We start from the raw sequence: 22,316 nt of genomic DNA, 5'->3' as shown, positions 1-22,316 counted from the left end.
TAATTAATTATATTTATGCATGATCGACAACTGTCACTACGGTTATTTTTTATCCCTTTAGTTTTAGAGTTATTCCGCTAAAACGAACGACATTTTTTTCGTGGTTTTTGTATTAGACCCGTCCATTTCTTTGTAAGTCAATGGATGTAACGATCGAATTATTGCATAATTTACCTAATACGTTCACTATTTATGCTATTCCGATTTTGACCCTAAAATACTATGTAATGAATATTTTTACAATAACGACGTAATTATATATTGCAAAATAACTTATGACTGATCTGTATTCTAATTTATACTTAACTTTATTTGACTTTGTGTAAGTACAAGCGCGTGGTCGATAGATGGCGTATGAAATTGTTACTAATGCTTAGAGGTTAAATTGTCAATGTCAATTGCGACTGTTCAAGCTTTAAATAAGACAACTTGACTTAATTTACTACAACGTTATCTATATCTGTGGGCGTAAAGTACATAAATTGTAATAAGCATTTATTTGTTAAGTATTTGTATCACTATTCATTTTATTTGTTTTTGTCATCATCATTTGTAGAAACATGTATCCCCAAAGAAGACAGAACGACGCAGTGCACCTGTACATGAATGAGCTGAGCGCACGAGTAGTCGCTGAGACGAGAATACCTTCTGACCGCCACCACCTTGGGAAACTCATACTGCGCGGGCTCAAAGATGCCCCGGATTTCGTATTACAAGTAAGCAAATTTATATTGTTGAAATTCTCTAAACGCTCTTTTGTTAGGTCTTGTACTGGCTCATTAGCACGTCACGTATGATAAGAACGACCTAAATTACAAAATAGCAAGTTTGATGCTCTTGGTTGTACGTTGAGTTTGTTTCAAGAGTGAGTGTTGTTTTAAAAATTCCTTTTCGCATATTTTTCATTGCGAAGTTCGAAAATTACGTTAGCTTTACGTATTTGTATTTGAAAGTTCAGCCAGTACGAGATTAGGATTGCTCTGAAACAGCTAAAAAACAACAAGGCACCGGGTGAAGACAGAATCACATCGAAGCTTCTGAAAGCTGGTGGAACACCACCGGTACTACTTTTAATACTTTTCCTTTAGAGACTCTTTAATTCAGTCTTACTCGAAGATCACACGCCAGAAGAGTGGAATAAAAGCGTGGTGATACTCTTCTTCAAAAAGGGAGATAATACCGTAATTGAAGATCTACAGGGCCATCTTGCTTTCAAGCCACGTTTATAAGCTGTTTTCACAAGTCATCACGAATCCTCTCGCGTGCAGATTTGGTGACTTCCAGCCCCCCGAACAAGCCGGTATCCGAAAAGGCTAAAATACCATAGACCACATCCACACGCTGCGACAGGTTATACAGAAGATCGAGGAGTATAACCGGCTATAATGCTTAGCGTTTGTGGTCTATGAAAAAGCCTTTGATTAGATTGAGATTTGGGCGGTGCTACAGTCTCTACAACGGTGCCACATTGAATATCGATATATCGAAGTGTTAAAGTGTTTGTACAGAAACGCCACTATGTCAGTTTGACTCCAGGACCAGTGCACAAGGCCTATCCAATTGCAAAGAGGGGTGCGACAGGGAGACGTTATTTCTCCGAAACTGTTCACCACTGCATTGGAAGATGCTTTCAAGTTACTGGACTGGAAAGGATTCGGCATCAACATCAATGGCTAGTACATCACTCACCTTCGATTTGCTGACGATATCGTGCTCATAGCAGAATCGTTGGAAGAGCTTGGCGCCATGCTTGGTGATCTCAATAGAGTTTCCCAGCAGGTGGGTCTAAAAATGAACATGGACAAGACGAAACTTATGTCGAATGTCCATGTTTGTACCCACCCCTATAACAGTGGGAACCTCTACTCTCGAAGTTGTTCACGATCTACCTCGGACAAACCGTCAAATTAGGCAGACCCAGTTTCGAGGAAGAGGTCAATCGTCGAATCCGACTCGGTTGGGCAGCTTTCGGGAAGCTCCGGGTAGACAAAAATCTTCGAGCAGTGCGTGTTGCGAGCGAGGATCTACGGCTCTGAGACGTGGTCACTTACTATGTGCCTCATAAAAAAGCTCAAAGCCACGCAACGAGCCATTAAGCGAGCAATGCTCGGCATTTTTCGACGTGATTTAATCAGAAATGAGGAGATCCGTAGAAGAACGAAAGTCACCGACATAGCCCAAAGAATTAGCAAGTTGAAGTGACAGGGCGCATAGCTCGTAGAACTGACGGCCGTTTGGGCAGAAAGGTTCTCGAATGGAGACCACGACGGCTCCCTACTAGATGGAGGGATGACCTGGTAAGGGCGGCGGGAAGTCGATGGATGCACGTTGAGTCCGACCGGCTAGTCTGGCAATCTTTGGTGGAGGCCTATGTTCAGCCGTGGACGTCTTCCGGCTGATATAATGATGATGATGATGATTTCAAAGTTACAATTTAGGGCTGTTCAAGGTTTGAGTGAAAACGCAGTTTTTGACAATAGTGCACTACACCGTTAGTTAGGTACATTATCGCTTTGAACATTAGATGAGATGATTACGTTTGTCTATATTATATTAAAAAAGATGAGACAAGCCGGTGACGTAACACATTCGACAATTTTTATATCTCCACTGTCAGACACGTGAAAGTTTTTTAATGATACCAAGTGACAAGACGAATAAGCTGCGCCCGGTGGTAAGCGACACGCCTGTTCATAACAGTAGCAGTGCCACTCAGAGTTTTAAGTCACAAAGATCTGAGGGGCATTGCCACTGCGCCCATCACCCTGAGACATAAGTTGACAAGTCCCATGTGCTTCTAATTTCACCAGCAGCCTTACTCTTCAAAATTGAAATGCAGTAATGCTCACATTATTGCTTAGCGGCAGAAATAGGTATGGTTAAATCAGCCGTACAATCACGTGTCACGTTCCACAACTACGATGGAAACCCGAAGATCTGTATCTAAACAAATTGGTCGAATCTATTTACACTACATTCAAACTACGTAGTAGCAGTGGAGCTCCTTGTGAAGGAGTTCGTCCAGGGAAGTACTGCCACCTTACCTATTTCTGCCGCCAAACTGTACTGCGTTCCGGTTTTGAAGGGTTAGGGGTGCTGGTAAAATTACAGGCACATGGGACTTGTCAACTAATGTTTCAGGGGGACAGGCGTAGTGGCAGAGCCCCTCAGATTTTTGCGATTTAAAGCTCCGAGTAGCACTGTTGGACAGGCGTGTCGCATACCACCATGCCCACAACTAGTTCATCCCGTCATCTCGTATAAAAAAAAATTGATATAATTGGTCCAGTGTAACTGTTCTTAGCTTATAATCTTAGCTTATATTTTCAGATTGATGCTGCCACTGGAGAATCTGAAACATGCGGGTCTGTGCTGAAAAGAAGCGTGCAGTGTGCGAATGCGCTACGGAAGTTGGGGTTGCACCGCGGTGATATCATAGTGCTTATGGCCCCTAACCACATCGACTTATGCGTACCATATTACGCTGCACTCTATCTTGGGATAGTTGTTGCACCAATCGACAGGACTCTGACTGTCAGTGAGTACAAGACTAGTACCAGTCAATTTATTCACATAGTTTTAAATCGATTCTTATAGTATTGCAAATTTTTGATGAAATCGTAGTAAAAAACGTATTAGGGTCACTACATTTTTGACAGCAGAATCTCCTCTTAATAGTGCAACTTGGAAGTCGAATTTTTTGAAGACACTTAATGGGCTTTAGAAACAGTAAAAGATTTGACCTTTTAACCTTAACGTCATGCTGAGTTTCAAATTAGATAGTCAAGATTCCCTAAATATAAAAATATTTCTTTATTAATCAGAAATAAGGTATTGGTTCCTCAATAAAAATCAATCTGTGTTTCAGAGGAGCTCCAAGATACATTTGCTGTTGATAAACCGAAACTGGTATTTTGCCAAAGTGAGAGAGCTGCGGACGTTGTTGCAGCCATCGACAACCTAAAATTGGACACTCAAATCATTACTTTTGGTGATGACTCTCATGGTGAAAATTTTTGCAGTTTCAATGAATTATTGTTGAAACATTCGGAGAAAGATTGCGATGTTAATAAGTTTAGGTAAGACTGGTTTTCTTCCACGGAAGTAATTTTTCTGTGTTTTCTTCTCACGCATATCATCGGCATTAACCTATCAGTCCGTCTATCAAATTGTATTTAAGGGTGACAATGTATCGACTTACACTATCGAGTATATAACCTGAAATAGAGACGAAATTAGGACTATCCATCCCTGGTATCAGGCAAATGGGCCTTATATCACTTTTAAATATCGACTCTCGTTTGCACTGAAATCACAAATTATAAAGCTGAAATAGTACAGCGCCAACAACTGACCTGTATGTACGTCTCCGTATATTCCAAAAATATTCTGTATTTATTGTAATAAAGATAATATATCTAACAACGGAGGGCTATTCCATTCGGTGGTGTGGCAAAAACAGAAAAACATCTAATTACAAAACAAACTGAATCACATTTCATCGGTAATTAAATATATAATTTTTCAATTTTCTTCCATTATAGCAAAGCTCAAGTTAAACCGATCGATTTGAAGTGAAACAATTGACGACACCCGTCAATCGTTTCGAATTCGGGCTGGCCAATCGGAGCGCAGTTATCGCCGCATTTAGTTGAATATAGTTTTCAAACAAATTAAATGACATTTCGTCTCTATTTCTGGTTATATACTATATGATGACTTGCACATATGTTTGTCTTTTGTTTAATCAAAAGAACTGCCTCCGTGGCTGAAGGGTTACCGTGCTCCACTGCCACGCAGAGGTCCCGGGTACGATTTCCGGGCCGGGAGAAGTATTTGTGTGACCTGCATTTCATTTTGTTTCTCTCGTGAGTTTGGGGTAATTTGTGGTTGTCTATGTGTGTGTCCATGCCATCTGCGATACAGGGTTTCACTAGTGCGGGGCTATGAGTGTGTGCGTTATTATTATTATCTATTGCCACACCGGAGTAACCGCTCTTATTAACTGAGCTAAAGACCAAGGCAGATCTTACGCTTTTCTTCATGGGCTTGTTATAGATCTTTATATTTGTTCAGTCAGCACGAAGGTTGTTGATTTGTGTTGTTCGATACAATCTACAAAAATATATGAATATCACAACGATATCCAAGTCTTTGGAATATAATGTTTTTTTTTGCGCTACCAAGTGACGGGACGAATAAGTCGCGCGCCTGGTAGTAAGCGACACGCCAGTCCATAACAGTTGCAGCACAGCTCTGAGCTTTAAATCGCAAAGATCTGAGAGGCTTTGCGATTTAAACTGCGTCTGTCGCCTTGAGATATATAATCCTATATATGGTAGTAAAAGGTTGTGATATTCAATAAAATAAATAGCACGAGAACAGTTTTAAGTTCGGAACGGTTGCACGCTCCATGGTCACGGGTTGACTACCCAAAGTCAGTTAGTGAACAACCACGAAAGTCTTAAAATCTATTTATTATGAGAATGTGTTTGTAAGGCAGTTGAGATAATTCTCTATTCATTGTTTCATGTGGATTAAAAGAGGTTTTACGTAATAATATTCCAGCACATGAAACGTGTAAGGACACTACAATGATAATAACTTAACTTAATTTATAATCAAAATTGGATAAAATAATGTTTGAAGAAAACAATAAATATTCCTACAAATGTTTGTAAATTATGATAGTGTTATTTTGTCAACAACGTGATATAATAGTAGTTTATCTATCTGCACCATACTGTACACGCAACCGTAGTTTTTTTTTAATTCATTGACCTAGTTTGTCGGTCCCAACTATCATATCGTTGAAATTTGTTAAAATTGTTTGCTATTGATATTTCATTTCGAATTAAACTTCACCTCGACCTTAGAGCATGGAAAAAAAATAAAAGAAGATAAATTAAAGTATGTCAAAAACAGCTGAATAATTGTAAATGTCAATAATTATAAAAAACATGAAACCTATGTCATATGAATGTTTAAAGAGAATTATTGTTATTATATGGTTATTATTTATGCGGTTATTGTTTCATCATTCAAATATGCACCAATTGTTTAATACGTTTTTTGTATTAGTAGTTATTTTAGTTTATTTATAAATAATCACGTATTTTCGATGGTTGTTTCTTTTTCTCTCAACGATTTATCTATTGTACTATAAATTTCAGAGCCACAGATTTCGATCCTGAGGAAACCTTGGCCTTTCTTATTGCTACAAGTGGAACATTGGGGCTTCCTAAACAAATCGCTATTTCTCATAGGTGCATAGCGATTACTGGACCTTATTCATGGTATGTAATCAATAGTTTGAGTACACCAAGATATTTTATTCATACGTTAAAAATTTGTGTCAATTGTAGGAATTGCTTTGCCATCGTTGGACAAATTTAGATAAACTTCTTAATTATCTTAGTTAATGTTCAAAGTGTACGACGCACACTGGGGCCCATCCATACAAGGTAATAATAAGCTACAAATTGTAAATGACATTTAATAAGTACTATTATTATACTCCGTCTTGTAAAATTCTAGTAACATTTAAAACAAGAATGTTATCATTACAAATAATTACACAAAATACCATGTCATAGCCGTTTAAGTTATTATAATTGTTACTTAATTGCTGGCACTACAGGTCTATTTTTAAGGGGAATATATGTAAATAATTACTGTTTCATGTATGGCTGTTCGTTGCCACAAATAAATTAAATAAAAAAAAGTAACGCTCAGAACTCAATATTCAAAATAGTGGGTATTTAAAATATGACGGCGCGTCGATTAGTTTGTGTCTATTAGAGTGAGATGTGCTACCTGTCTCACTGTGACGTAACGCACAGCACTGGTGCAATTCAAATAGATAGCATCAACTGTCACCTGTCACGATAAAAGTTAGGGCGCGAGTTCTCACGTCAGAAAAGAAAGGAGAACAATCATCCGTCGACATCCTGTCCTAGCATCACGTATTGTGCGGAACGTCTTACTAAATCGTTAAATTAAGTATCAATTAGTGGAATACGAAGCTTATTTTTGTAAAATCTCATTGTACTCGATTAGGAAGGTGATTATAAATCAATAGTGTGACCAATTGTGTTTTAACCTCCTCGCCCGATAACCCACGATCTGAGTAAATGAGAATGGCATCCAAAGAGGGAGATAATACTGTACCCGTGCCTTTAAATATATGATATGATGTTATACTTTATTATGACTACGCTGTGTGTGTTTGTGTGTTTCAGTAGCGAGGTGTAATTTGCCTTGGTAGAGCCGAAGCTTTAACTTTTTGAAAAAACAAAAAGCACTTACATAAACAAAAAAATATTTTCCCATTAAAAAAGCGACTTTGACATATTTAAACAAATTATTAGCACACAAGATACTAGTTCACTGGTTAACTTATTCTACACATAAAATAATCATAGCTTTTAAATAAATTTTACAGTTTAAGCTGCCCGTCGCGATACGAAAGTTTGTAAACAAACTCATGAATGCTAAATGGTGCTATTTTAATTACTACGTATTACCATGACCTTCTGCATGCATTTTTACGTAGTCTTATTAAAAAGAAACACCCGATTAAATATAGATACATCGGTAACACTATTTATCGTTAACGTTTATAAAATAGAAATTAACCATATTTTGTATTAATTTGCTATTATAATAATTTTGTTACATTATTTTAATAAAGTTTTATATCTGCCAACGATTCTGATGTTAAAACAAATTAAACTATAATTTGTTGGAATCAGATATTGTCTAGTTTAAATTAAGTGACCGCTATTCGACAATAACTCTAATTATTCCAGCTTCCCGGCCGCCATTTCTGTAGATGTTTTTTTGCTTTGTTTTTTTAGTTTGATGATTTTCGCGAGTGTGTGCGTATGTTTTGATAGGAACGCGTAGCTGATTGGTTGAGATGCATCGGGACAAGTTATTACGCGTTTAATAGTGAAATATTTGGTATAAACGTTTTGTCAGTGGTGGGGTATGCGCGCCGCCACTGGTAATAGGTACGCGGAAAGTTTTAGGCAAGCGCCGGTGGGAGTCGAGTTAAGGTGCCTACCTTACACACACCACAGATTCGCAACGCACGCATCGGACGGATCGCAATATACGGATTTTAGCATTCTATGTATAGAAGTTCATACAACTGCGTCTAATGATCCGCATCGCACGGACCGCACGCACCGGCCTGTCGGTAATGCCGGCGCAGTTGGTTGGGAGGGGAAATTTTTCTGATGCTTGCCGGCGACGTCATACGGATTGTGTATCAGTGGACGCACAACGCGCACGCGCCACCGCATAGCACGAGATATACGAAAATACTGGAAGAATTTTACATCGTAGTTTAGCAAATCATTTTCCATGTTGCGATCTTTTCTTAATATATATCATGTCTCCGGATATCACGTTTCCTTTTTTCTCTCTTCCTTCTTCTTCTGCCAACAAATAAGCCACAACGACAAATTCTTCTTCATAACTTTCCAAATCCATTGTCTCGCACACACAACTTATATTCCTCCGCACGCTACGAAAAGTGGCGTCGGCAATCCGATTGCTGCGGATACAGTGGACGCACTGCCACAAACGGAGCCGTTTGATGCGATCCGTCCGGTGCGTGTGATATATAATCCCTGAATTATTACTAAAATACTAAACTCTATTATATAGGGAAGTCAATTATCTAAAGAATTCAAAAGCAGAATTTTAGTAAACCAAGTTTTATTTTAATATAGGGTAAAACAAAATATCAATGAACAGTATAACAATAAACCTAAGCAATTAAAACTAGAATCACTAACAAAAACATAATTCAGTTTTAATCAATTATGCCAGCATTAAAGTAACAAAAAAAATGTTACAAGTGATTTAAAAATAACAGGATAGACAAATGAAACTAATAGCACTATTTCTAAAACTCAAGGGTTAGTTTTAAGCACTGACATGTTTTAAGGTGTTAGTTATCACGCTATCACGTGCGCAACGGATCTGTGGACTACCTTTATATGGAAGCCTCGCTACTGATATATATACACACAGTGGTGGTCATAGAATTAAGAACGCTTCACAATACAGCACCAGTTTTTTTTTTTTTTTTTTTTTTTTATGACATTAAGTAACGGGACGAACAAGTCGTGTGCCTGATGGTAAGCTACACGCCTGCCCATAACAGTTGCAGTGCCACCAAGAGCTTTAAATTACAAAGATCTTGGGGGCACTGCCACTGCGCCCGTCACCCTGAGACATAAGTTGACAAGTCTCATGTGCCTGTAATTTCACCAGCACCCTTACCCTTCACAACCGGAACACAGTAATGTGACCATTACTGCTTGGCGGCAGAAATAGGTAAGGTGGCAGTACTTCCCTGGACGAGCTCTTTCACAAGGAGCTCTACTGCTACTACAAGTTTGATATACAAATGTTCATTATAAACGTAATAACCCTTACTGGAAAATATTGACTATAGTGCTAGCTAGTTCACATTCCGGGCTTACAAAATCTAAAATTAAAAAAAAAAATATTTGAAACTACTCTTAAAATGAAAATGATTTTAATTTTATTTAAACTGAAATGGATGGAGGCTGGACAAACAATTAAGAACAAGGTAGGGACTTGACTGTAGTATTCACTATATTTCAATAATTTGAGAAGTGATATAGTTTAACAACGTTTTCTTAATAGTATAATGATAAATAAAAAAAGGAATTTAATATTTAGTAGTCTGTTTACGACTGTGGATAACGGCGTGGCAGCGGCGCGGCATCGACTCTATTAGCTTTTTGCAGTTTTCGTGTGAAATAGAGTTCCATTCTTCTAAAAACGCATCGTACAAATCGTTCACGTTACTACACTGTCTGTTTGCCAATTTCTTTTTGACTTGACACCAAAGATGCTCTATTTAATTAAGATCTGGGCTGTTAGGTGGCCAGTCCAACACAGTAACCAGTTGGCTGTCGAGGAATCTTCAAACAGAGTAGGCCGTATGTTTCGGGTCATTGTCATGCTGGAATGTCCAAATTACCGGGAGATTATCATCAGCGTACGGTAGCATACATTCTTCACGGATGTGTTTGTATTGGTATAGGGCCTACGCCATAACCAGAAAAGCAACCCCAAATCTTAATGTTTCCACCACCGTGCTTCACCGTCTTTTTCGTGTATTTTGGATTAAATGACGTATTCTAGGTCGGCGTACGTACTGCTTGCCATCAGAGCATAGTCTGTTCATTTTAGTTTCATCCGAGAAAAGTACGTACTTCCACTGCGCCTCTGTCCAGTGTTCATACTTCCTTGCAAACGCAAGTCGGGCTTGTCTATGTCGTGGTGTCAACATGGGCACCTTCCTTGTTACTCTTCCAAATAATTGTGCCTCCACCAAGCGTCTTCAAACGGTGCGTGCAGATACTGCGCGAGGATTGTTCTCACCAAAAACTTCGTTTTTTATTTGATTTGAGCCTTTGAATGGGTCGTGTTTAGCGAGATTAACTATTCCTGAAACTTCTCGTGGAGACATTTTTCTTTCTTTAGGTTAACGGGGAATATTCATAGTCTTGTGTGTTTTAAAATGTTTCATGACCTGATGCACCTTGTTTTTGAGCAATGCAAATGATCTGTAATTTTCTGATATGGCCACTTACAACCACGCAGCTTTATCATAACTTCTCTTGACTCCGTCACAAGATTTATTTTTTCTCATTATTTTCTATAAATAATCGCATAAAACGTTCTTAATCCAACAATGCCGCGCAAAGCACATAAAAATAGTAATGAAGAATTATCGCATTCTATTTTCAAAACAGTAAAGAAGAAAATTATATTTAAGTTCTTAATTATTTGCCCAGTCAGTGCTCCGGGAAGTAATTGAGTGGTTGTGATTTAATAAATAAAAAAAAATATAGGTAACATTATTTAAACTACATTATTACGCTAAATAAAATAGGTAAATCCAGATAATATTGTTTAACACCATCAGAGCATATTTTTAAATTAATTTTACACTTAATGGTTATTGCAAAAGAATAATGGCTTTATGTCATTAATCGTTCTTAATTCTATGATCACCACTGTATATACATATATAATATGTAATAAAATATCACTATAATATGTAATAAAATGTCAGTTGTGAAGGGCATCGGCTCAAAGTTTGCTCTTTACGTTAAATTATGATTCTCTAAAACCACATACAACCACGACGACATCGGTGCCCTAGCGGTTTGCATTGTGAGCGTTTGATGAGGAGGTTCCCGGTTCTTTTAATTTCACTTCTTTAACGTGCTAATTGCCACTCACGCGATATCGCGGGATACGAGTTTTCTCCAAACGGCCGATCACGCGTTATCGCGTGGACGTGTCGCTACCAAGTTTCTAAGCGGAACAATATAGCGGCCACAGCGAAACGCCGCGTAATATTTATATTTTATTTTATATTAGCCACTAGGGAAAGTAGCGATTTTCGTGTGGTGGGGATGGCCTTGAGGGATTTTATTTGTAAAATATATAACTATTTTACCGAATTACATATCACGCGATATCGCGTTCCCGGCCATGTGGACAATAATTGCATTATGTATGGCCAATTACGCCACATCGCGTGATAGATATTTAAAGTACATAAATCCTATGTATGTACGTACATAATAATAAACGTAAATAAATAATATATTGACTTAAAACTACTAAATAACTAAATACGGTTTGGCCACTACACATAATGTCCATTTTTAGGCTGGCAATGAACAGGTTCATTGCATCATTAAACATTGTTTTCTCGGTGTTGAGTTTTTGTCACAAGCGCCATTCAACTAACGGTGGCAGTGTACACGACTAATAACTTTTCTCCTCATTTTCCATAGGATCAGATTTACCAAGTTCCCAACACCAACGCGTTTGACTATGGTAGTTTCGTCACTCCAATGGATTTCGGCAATATGGCATTTCAATTTTGCGCCAATCATTAGATATTCTCGACTTCAGTCGTCTGCGAACATCACTCAAGAACACGTCTACGAAATGATCAATAAATATAAGGTACAGTCGACTAAAAAGTAGCTCAACACCACAGACATATATCTACTGTGCTTACCCTTTAGAATTTAATTTTTTTTGGTATATAGGAAATACTTGCAATAATTATTTGGATTTTTTTATTATCCAAGTGACCGGACAATCACGATCACGTTAAGCGACACGCCTGTCCATAACAGTTGCAGTGCCACTCAGAGCCTTAAATCGCAAAGATCTGAGGGGCACCTTTCACCCTGAGACATTACGTCGGGGATAGTGCAAATCCGCGTATGTAGTATTGGTAAAAAGCGCGTATCTGCTCTAAATAACATTTTATAGGAGAGGGATTAAACTTTTTTTTTAAATGACTACGACTTTCATTTATGCACAGTAAGCATTAATTCCTGTTGTCTACCCACTGATAACAATAGATTCCCTTAAATCACGTTAACTTGATTGCCACGACATTTACGCGGGTTTGATTTGGTCACAAAATTGAAACTCTTAATCAAATGCTAGTTACGCGTAATTGCACTACCCCCGACGATTAGTTGACTAGTCTCATGTGCCTGTAATTACACTAGCACCCTTAGCCTTCAAAACCGGAACGAAGTAATGCTCACATTACTGTTTGGCGGCAGTACTTCCCTGGACGAACTCTTTCACAAGCAGCTCTACTGCTATTGGAAGGTATAAAAATATACTTCGCAGAAAAGTAAAAAATAAAACGAGTTTAATGAGACCACCTTAGTATAATTGATTATTAAAATTTCTCGAAAATATCGACCTCAAAAGTTAGATTTAGCTGTGTTCGTTACTTTGGCTTCCTCAACGGTAACTAAAACGCATAATAATTATGGAAGTCCTCGTCTAAAAATAATATGAGCCTAAACACAAAGTAGCTGCTGTACACGTAGCGATGGGTGAGTAGAGTTATTTAACTCGATTAACTTGAGTTACTGCCCCAAAACGAGTCAAGTCAAGCTATATTTTTATGAACTCGACCGAACCGAGCTAGTTCGGTACCCGCCCCCGCCGAGCCTAATACTTCATTCATACAGCGCTTCGGGTACTTGTTCTCACTCGGTCGGTTTGGCCGACCTTCGGAGCACGCTCGAGTCGCGGTCGGTCGGCCGCAACGCTCTCGCTACTCGCGACTCGCGATTGCTCTGTCAGACTGAGTCGAGTCAACTCGAGTCAGCAATGACGTCAACTCGAAAAAAATACAACTCGTTCCATCGTTAGTACATTGTTGAGGAGTTCCTCTGATCTGTCTGCCATTTCGATCACCATATTAGCTCTAGGTCACCATAACATTTTACTTTCATTGGAATTAACATCTATGTGACAAGTCTTATTGAAATCCATTTAGGTAGAATATCTTTTTCAAATGTAAATGGGACCACTTCTGAGGTATTTATTCCCTTTACAACGAAAAAGAAACATGGAAATCAGTTCATAAAATGTCGGAGTAAATGCGTAATATACACACTAGTAAGAACACAGTCGAATTAAAATCCTCTTTCTCGTTTGAAGACGGTTAAAAAATAAAATTGATTTATTGATATAACAATTGAATAGTTCTTCATATTATTATTGTAAAATTATCATGAAAATCTGCATTAATCTATAATGAATAAGCTTTAAGCAGAGTACAATTAATACATAAACATTTATTAATAAAAATATTGATTTTAAATGGAAATATGTTTGATTTTCAGCCGACTTTAATGCTTTTGAGTCCCACATTGATGACGACCCTCATTAGGCCTGGAGATAGAGAGAAGTGTGATTTTTCTTCCTTCGAGGAGATTGGCCTTGGTGGCAGTCCGGCGTCTATTCAACTCCTTAATGAAATCAAAGTTGGTTACCTAAATCCTTAGATTTCACACATGTTATTGGCGCATGGACCTATAGCATAGTATAATAAGGGCGCGTCCCCATTATATCGCGACGATAGATAGTCTTGCAGCTTAAAGTGTCATGGCTTGTAATGTTATGCTTGTAGTGCTATTTAAATGAAGTTGTTCACATAATATAGTACAACACGATTAATCGTCGTTCACGACTTTTTTGACGTTACGGCAGACTGTCGTGACAATGGAAATAGCTAGAACGACAGCCGTCTAACGATAAATAAAAAGTCATCATACAATTGTGACGACAGATAATCGCAGCTTCAAATGATTCTGTCGTGCAAACGACAAGGCGGCTGCCGTGAACCAATAAATTGTCGTCACGATCTTGTGGGAACAACTAGACATGACAGTTATCATAAAACAAACGTCCATGACACAGTCACTACAGATAGTCGTGATAAGGGAACAGGCTCGACGCGACAGTCGTCAAACGATAAATAAAACGTTACAACATAATGGGAACTCGCCCTAAGATAAGTATGGTAACGCCAAACAAACGTAGCAGCGCGGCTTGTATGTATGCACGTCTGCTGCACGCTGTGTGCGGAACGCACGCACACACTCGCATAATCTCGCGGTGCAGTAGCGGAGCAGAAGTAAAACATCATGATCTAAACTGATATTATAAATGCGAAAGTAGGTAACTTTGATGACTGAACGAATTTTGGTATAAATATAGTTGGAATCTGGGAGAAGGCCATAGGCTACTTTTTTTCACAAAAATAAATCTTAAATGGGTGAAATAGGGAATGAAAGTTTGTATGGGGATCCAATAAAACTGTGAAAATTAGTATAGACGAAGTCGTGGGCAACAGCTAGTATTCAATAAATTAATGTTATTAAAAAAGGTTTAATTCTAGAATTAGGTTCCTTGGAATGTTAGTATAATGTTAAGGAACGTTTTGTTTACGTCCATTATTGTTAAACGCTCATTGTTACTTTAGAAAGTTTTGTGCATGCTCACCAATTAATTTCAAAGTGAAATCATTAGTTATAAAAAAACAAGGTATAATCATTAATTACATTCAATTTTCAGAAATTAGCTCCAAATGCTCAAGCTTTTAATGGCTACGGAATGACTGAAATTGCGAGCTTTGCTTTTTGCCCTACTTCAAATACACTTCGCTCATGTGGTACACCATTTGGACATTTTCAGTACAGGGTAAGTTTTTGTTATTTCGTATCTTATCAGGGTAGATAACAAAGTGAAACCTGGTAATCCTATTGATTTCACTTTACTGGCAGTGAAAAATGAGCAAAATATCCATTTTGGTTCAAAAGTTTTTCTTGTTTCAACCAACTCACCTGAAGGCACATGAACGTGGCAGCTCCTTTCCTTTATTTTTTTCCATCCTCTGAGGAAAACATACATATAGCCGAACGTGTAACCTCCTCCTTTTTATTTTGAAGTCGGTTAAAAACGATGACATGACAGATTCACAGATTGTTTTCTAGTTACCATAATTCCAATATTTTTCTTCGAAACTAGATATTGAAAGTATTAATTTTGAAAGCCTGTTATGAATTTTATTCAACAGAAGTTTGAAATGGCTAGTAAGTGATTTGAAACCAACGTAAAAATTACCAGTAATTAATTAATTGTAAAACTGTCATTTCAAATGATTTTTTTATTCGAAGGGAGAGATTGAAAACATTTCTAGTTCGAGTAGTAATTCAGGTTCATTTGTAAAATTGATATTCATGCAAAATGAAATCTTACAATTTTGGTTCTTTTCATCTACCATTATCATATCAGCAGGAAGTGTTAAGAGGTATCAAAAATTTAATTATTTTATTAAAGAATCATATAATATTGAAGGTATTTTTCAAACTTTATAATATAATTTTTCGGGTGAGTATTACTTCTACATAACTCAATTACCTGTTACTGACCAATTCTAATTCTAACTAGGCTACGTGGACACGCCGTGGGCAGAACTACCCTAAATAAAGAATATTGATAAAAAATGTTCTTTTCCTATACCATCATTGGTTGCCAAATGACGTATTGTTATTAAACATTCTATGCCGAATTTGGCAAGAGTATAGGTAGGTTACTTTTCAGCTAGCCCTCGTAAGTAAAGTTATGGAATTTCGAAAGCAGACTTTGGTTTTTAATTATGATATTCTGAATTTGGGTTTTTTTTCAGCTGGTTAATCCAGAAACTTTAGAAGACATCGTGGATCCGAATGTTAAGGGCGAGCTATGGATTGCGGGACACGCTCTTGGGAAGGTAAATATTTACTATTACAAACTCCTATAACGATGGATATAATTTTTAATTAAATATTTTAATACTAGAGAAAGGTAGTCGTGTATCTGGTGGTGAGAGACATGCCTGTCCATAACAGTTGCAGTGTCACTCAGGGTTTTCAATCGCAAAGATCTGAGGAATACTGTCACTGCGCCTGTCATCTTGAGACATAGGTTAACAAGTCCCATGTGCCTGTAATTTCACCAGCACCCTTAAATCATTCTAAAATCGGAACGCAGTAATGCATTACTGCTTGGCGGCAGAAATAAGTGTGGTGGCAGTACTTACCTGGACGAACACTTGAACAAAGAATGTGTTAAAAACAACAAAGTATATGATGAAAAGAAAATATCGAAATAGTATGACTGATGAGTCATACTATGACTATGAGGTATTTTCTTTTTTTCACACACGACCATGGCTGTAATGAGAAGCAAAAGGCCTGAGGGTTTTATTTGGGGCATTATAGCCAAGTTAGCCGAGTAGTAGCAGTAGAGCTCCTTAGCTGTCCTTTACTTTATCTGTTTCTGCCGCCAAGAAGTATCGTCAGCATTACTGTGTTCCGGTTTCGAAAGATAAGGGTGCTGGTGAAATTACAGGCACTTGGGACTTGTCAACTTATCTGGCAGGGTGATGGGCGCAGTGGCAGTGCCTCTCAGATCTTCGCAATTTAAAGCTCTGAGTGGCACTGCGACTATTATGGACTGGCGTGTTGACCATCAGGCGCATGACTCAAATTCAAATTCAAAATAATCTTTATTTCATAGGTAAGCATTATTACACTTGATATCGTCACAATGGTTAAACTCTACCGCTCATTCGTAAGGCAGATTCCCCTGAGAAGAATGAGCAAGAAACTCTAGGGGTTGCTCTTTGTAAATAACATTTGTACACATTCAACATTTACAATATATATCCATGCTCCATGAGCTAAACGGGTTACTACCACGGATTTTTGTCATCCAAGTACGCAGAAGTTGTATAATAACCTTTAGTATAAAGTTGTTGTTTCACTATAGTTTTAAACCTCGTGAAAGGCAAATTTTGTATATCAACCGGAATCTTGTTATAGAAGCGTATACATTGCCCCTTAAATGATTTTTTGACTTTGTGAAGACGACTATCAAGAAATGCTAGTTTATTTTTTTTCCTCGTATTAATGTTATGTCTGTCACTATTTCTCATAAAGAAATTACTAATCCTTTTAATATAAATTACATTTTCATAAATGTACTGTGAGGCTAGTGTAAGAATGTTAATTTCCTTAAACTTATCTCTCAAAGGTACTTTGGGGCCCAGATTGTAAATTGCCCTAAGTGCACGTTTCTGCAGGACAAAGATTCTATTGATATCGGCGGCATTACCCCAAAGCAAAATGCCGTTCGTCCTGTCACTTGATATCATAAAAGAAAACCTGTATGCAATCATACTATTTACGTACAAGTGTGATAAAAAATATTGTATGTTTCACAGGCGGTAGGGGAATTACGAAACTCGACACCGAAAAGCCCTCAGTCTTCGACTTTGGGCTTCTACTAGAGTCTCGTTCGTAGGTCCTTATTTACCCCCTTAATACACAATGTACTATTAATCTCTTCGATTTTTCAGGGGTACTATGGCAATCCAACAGCTACCAAGGAAGCTTTTACAGACGATGGCTGGTACAAAACTGGCGATATTTTGTACAGGGATGAACATTATAATTTTTTCTTTGCGGAGAGATTGAAATTGTTACTAAAGTATAAAAGTCATCAAGTATGTCTTCTTTGCCTTTCACCACACTAACAAAGTATTAAATTATTAGTCGAGCTCCGTAGGGAGTGGCTTGCACACCGATTTTCATGGAGTTGCATCTCGAGTAGCGATGCGCGATTGTGAATGATTTCGTTATTCGACTCATTAGTAATCGCTAATCCTGTCATTCGAATGTCAAATTAGTAATCTAAATAATAATAAATAAATAAATAACGCACACACTCAACATAGCCCCGCACTAGGGAAACCCTGTGTCGCGGGTGCCATGGACACACACATAGACAACCACAAATTACACCCAAACTCACGAGAGAAATAAATGTAGGCCATACAAACATTTCTCCCGGCCCAGGAATCGAACCTGGGACCTCTGCGTGGCAGTCCGGCATGGTAACCGTTCGGCCACGGAGGCAGTTAAACCTACTAAATGTACTAATTTTCATATTCGATAGATTTGAATGATTATCATTCATTACTAATTAGTAGTAGGTACTAATACATAGATTGCATAGAGCATTTCTGTTCGTGATCACGTAGCCCTCTCTGGCATAATGGTAAATACTGGAAATATGACGGGAACAGGGATATTTTGGTGTAGATATGATGAATGAGGTGTTCTGATATAATGATCATTCAACTTGTGCACTCGACCGAATGGCATTGGCATTCGGTATTGAATCATTCGACTCGAGTCGGATGATTGTGTTTGGATTCGACTTTGGCGAATAATTTGCCCATTCGAATGATTAGTATTAGTAATATTCAAAGTCGTGCATCGCTATCTCTAAGGCCCCAGTGTTTCGATCTCAGCCGGGTCAATGTACAAAAACTACTTTTATATATTGTCTCGGGTCTGGGTGTTTGTAGTACCCTCATTGTTTCCGATTTCCATAACAAAAGTATTTCAGTTACTTACTTGGGATTATGCCCTGTACTCTCGTTCTCCGTCCAATATCCGTCTGAAACATCGAGTATAACCAGAAGTAGAGAAGAAATGTCAAAATATTTGTTTGAAAACTACTCTGCCAAATCATTATGGTGATAACTGCGCTCCGATTGGCAAGCCCGAATTCAAATCATTGGACAGGTGTCGTCAATTGTTTCACTTCAAATCGACTAGTTTGACTAGAGATTTGCTATAATGGACGAAAATAAAAAAATACATAATTAAATATTTAATTACTGATGAAATGTGATTGCAATTGTTTTGTAATTAGATGTTTTGCTGTTTTTCCCACACCACCGAATGGAATAGCCCCCCATAGTTAGAGATTTATGTCTATTCTGTATTTATTATAATTATTTATATTTATTACAATAACTACAAAATATTTTTGGAATATACGGAGACGTATACACAGGTCAGTTGTTGGCGCTGTACTATTTCAGCTTCCTAATTTGTGATTTCAGCGCAAACGAGAGTTGATATTTAAAAGTGATATAAGTACCATTTAACTGATGAGTTGCCAGAGAGGGCCCTTATTTCGTCTCTATTTCTGGCTATAAACTTGATGGTCCGAAACAATTAGACGCATAATGCGAATGAAGCTTCATACATTGTCTTTTAACTTGGTCGAGTATTACTTATTTGGCAGTAATTGGTTCGGACAAATCTCGGACGGAGAATGAGAATAGACCCCCAGAGCACCGTATGTGATCCTGTACTTATCAAATATTGTGTTACATACCTATTTGTTCAAGGTCTCACCAACTGAGGTGGAAAATGTCATACGCCAGAATCCAGGTGTATCGGACGTTACAGTAACGGGTATTCCGGATCCGGAATGTGGGGACTTAATTGTCGCCTGTGTCGTACGGAAACCAGGTTATGAGGTTACTGCGCAGGAGATCAAAGACCTGGTGAAAAGTAAGCCACATATGTTTTTCAAATTACACCTTTAGGTTTGGACCTTCTCCATGCACTTGTACCTTTCACAATCACATAGATGTATGCTCTATTGCACAGTGGGACCTTGCCTTTGCTAGAGTATGTCAAATATAGAAACGCTAAGATTTTGGGTGAGTTGCAAGACGAGTCTTCATTATGTTACATAATAATATCGGGATTTATACAATTTTTTCTATTGTATTTTATTTAAATCTGTCAATTTGTTTGTAAGTGGACCGATACTAACCATATTACTTTGGCGTAACACCCAAATAACTAATAATCTCACTACAAAGTACTAAAATAACCGACCTCAAAAGTCATTCATCCCCTACTTTGCCACCCTTAGAGGTGGAATATTTTCTTTAAAATTAAATGGAATCACTACTGAGGTACACTCTTTCTAACAAGGAAGAATCTTCAAAACCGGTTCACAAATACCGGAGTTATCGCGTACATACAGACCAAAAAGAAGTACAGTCGAATTTAGAACCTCCTGTTTTTAAAAAAAATAATGGATTAAGGTGTCTTGCATTTTAGCAAGCATTGAACCGAAATAACAAAACAGTTAAAAGTTACAATGAATAAAAAAGTTACCGAAATACTTTTTTTACGTTACCAGATGAGATCTGAGGGGCACTGCGACTGCCCGTCACCCTGAGACATAAGTTGAAAATTTATCTCATAGGCCTGTAATTTCACCAACACCCTTTACTCTTCAAAGCCGTAACGCAGTAATGCTCAATAGGCAAGGTAGCAGTACTTATATCAATGAACAAGGGGCTCAACTGCTAACTTAGTGACAAACATGTAACAATGAATGATCTACTAATAAGAGAACTGCGTGGATGTGTCCACTTAGGAGGATGTTTTGGCAATGAAAATAGTTAGTGTAGTATTTCAATTTATATTCTTTGGAAGTTCAGATATTGCAGATGTGTCCTTGTGTAGCGAAACATTATTTGTTTTTATTTTTGTAATGCATGAAGAACCACAGTGCATTGATAGGTACACTTTGTGTTAGGAAATAATCATCCACGCCCCATAAAATTTCTACCATTTGTAGCTACATGTCGGTATATACTTACATACATGATAATCCGCGAATATCGTCTTCACTAAAGTTCAAAGAATTAATGTTATGTAGTTAGGCCCAATCCCGACGCTTTAATTCATTGTTAAAGACTGGCAGTAGAACTTTCTTGTAAAAGAGTACGTCCAGTGAAGTACACTATTTCTGCCTCCAAGCAGTAATATGAACATTACTGCGTTTCTGGTGAAATCACAGGCACATAAGACTTGTCAAGCTATGTCTCAGAGTGCCGAGCGCAGTGGCAGTGGCACTCACATTTTTGTGATTTAAAGCTTTGAGTGGCACTGCAACTGTTAGGAATAGGCGTGTCGCTTACCACCAGGCGCACGATTTGTACGAAAAGTAATATAAGTAACACACTCTCACACACTCACATACACACACACCCACATACACACACACACCACATAGACGTACTAAATTAAGTTAATTTAATCTATTTATATTATATTATTAATTTAACTATATTTAAAAATAAAATACAGCACTTATTTGAAATTGTTTGTCAAGGTTGTAAGCTGTCACGGAGGATGACTGACACCCATAATACAGATTTTTCTGGTATGGGAAGTCAGTGGTCATTTACCTTAGAATTAATTGTACAGCCTAATTTTTGCACCTTGCTTAATTTTAGTTATCTATTCTGTAATTAGGTCTTGCTAAATAAATTATTATTTTTAATATTAGGAAAATTGAACTATATATAGTGAAACATAATATGTGTATAATATTTTTCTTATTTCAGGTAACTTAACAGAAACAAAGCACCTAAGCGGTGGTGTCGTATTTCTGCAGGAGTTGCCACTAACTGCAACTGGAAAAATCCACCGACAAGCAATCAAGAAATTGGTGCTAGAATTAGATCGAGAATAAAGCATTCAATGACTTCGTATGGAAAGAACGATGACAATTATGATGAATGATACACGGTCACTGGTCAATGGGACCTGTAAAGGGCCAGAAACGCTAGTTTATTTAAAAAAACAAATATACGCGAATTGGGTCTTAAAAAATAGTTTAATTTCCTTTATGTAACTATCTCGAAAACCTTAGAATTCGATATATTATATATGATAGGTAATCCAAATAATAATAACAAAATAAAACCTGATTAAATAAACTGTGGACCTTTAAAAATTATACGCAAAAAACGTTGATATATTTACAATTACAAAAATTTGGTTAATAAATTTAATTAAGTTCTTAGGTTTTCGCGATTGTTACATATAGAAAATGAAACTTTTTCCGGATTTAAATCGCGTATATTTGTTTTTTTTCAAACAAACCAACGTTTTGGTGGCACAGTCATCTTTATTAGCCACCGAAACAATGAATTTATAGCAAACCAAATTTCCCGATCGCATAATTTCACGAAATTCAGCCGTTAAGTGGCC

The 22,316-nt window shown here is 37.5% G+C and overlaps 1 protein-coding gene across 1 annotated transcript; it reads left to right on the top strand.

The window, feature by feature from the left end:
* The first annotated feature begins 570 nt into the window (after window positions 1-570).
* Window positions 571-22,029, top strand: LOC113225367 (luciferin 4-monooxygenase-like). Its single transcript, XM_026457651.1, has 11 exons — window positions 571-716; window positions 3,331-3,538; window positions 3,869-4,079; window positions 6,174-6,296; window positions 11,862-12,036; window positions 13,734-13,874; window positions 14,968-15,093; window positions 16,082-16,165; window positions 17,795-17,941; window positions 19,643-19,808; window positions 21,668-22,029. The coding sequence occupies exons 1-11, from the start codon at window positions 603-605 to the stop codon at window positions 21,793-21,795; spliced, it is 1,623 nt and encodes a 540-aa protein (XP_026313436.1). The 5' UTR covers window positions 571-602; the 3' UTR covers window positions 21,796-22,029.
* Window positions 22,030-22,316: the final 287 nt, after the last annotated feature.

The sequence above is a fragment of the Hyposmocoma kahamanoa genome, unplaced genomic scaffold (genome assembly GCF_003589595.1).
Source record: "Hyposmocoma kahamanoa isolate Upper Pololo Valley unplaced genomic scaffold, ASM358959v1 160, whole genome shotgun sequence".
Lineage (NCBI taxonomy): Eukaryota > Metazoa > Arthropoda > Insecta > Lepidoptera > Cosmopterigidae > Hyposmocoma > Hyposmocoma kahamanoa.
The sequence above is the reverse complement of the archived record's forward strand: the minus strand, read 5'-3'. Positions and strand labels throughout refer to the sequence as shown.

What these genes read in the sequence shown, in the direction of transcription:
- LOC113225367 (XM_026457651.1), top strand. Translation starts at nt 603, where the DNA reads ATGAATGAGCTGAGCGCACGAGTAGTCGCTGAGACGAGAATACCTTCT. An exon ending in CGACAGGACTCTGACTGTCA is followed by an intron (nt 3,539 to 3,868) that starts GTGAGTACAAGA and finishes TCTGTGTTTCAG; the next exon opens with AGGAGCTCCAAGATACATTT. An exon ending in AAATGATCAATAAATATAAG is followed by an intron (nt 12,037 to 13,733) that starts GTACAGTCGACT and finishes TTTGATTTTCAG; the next exon opens with CCGACTTTAATGCTTTTGAG.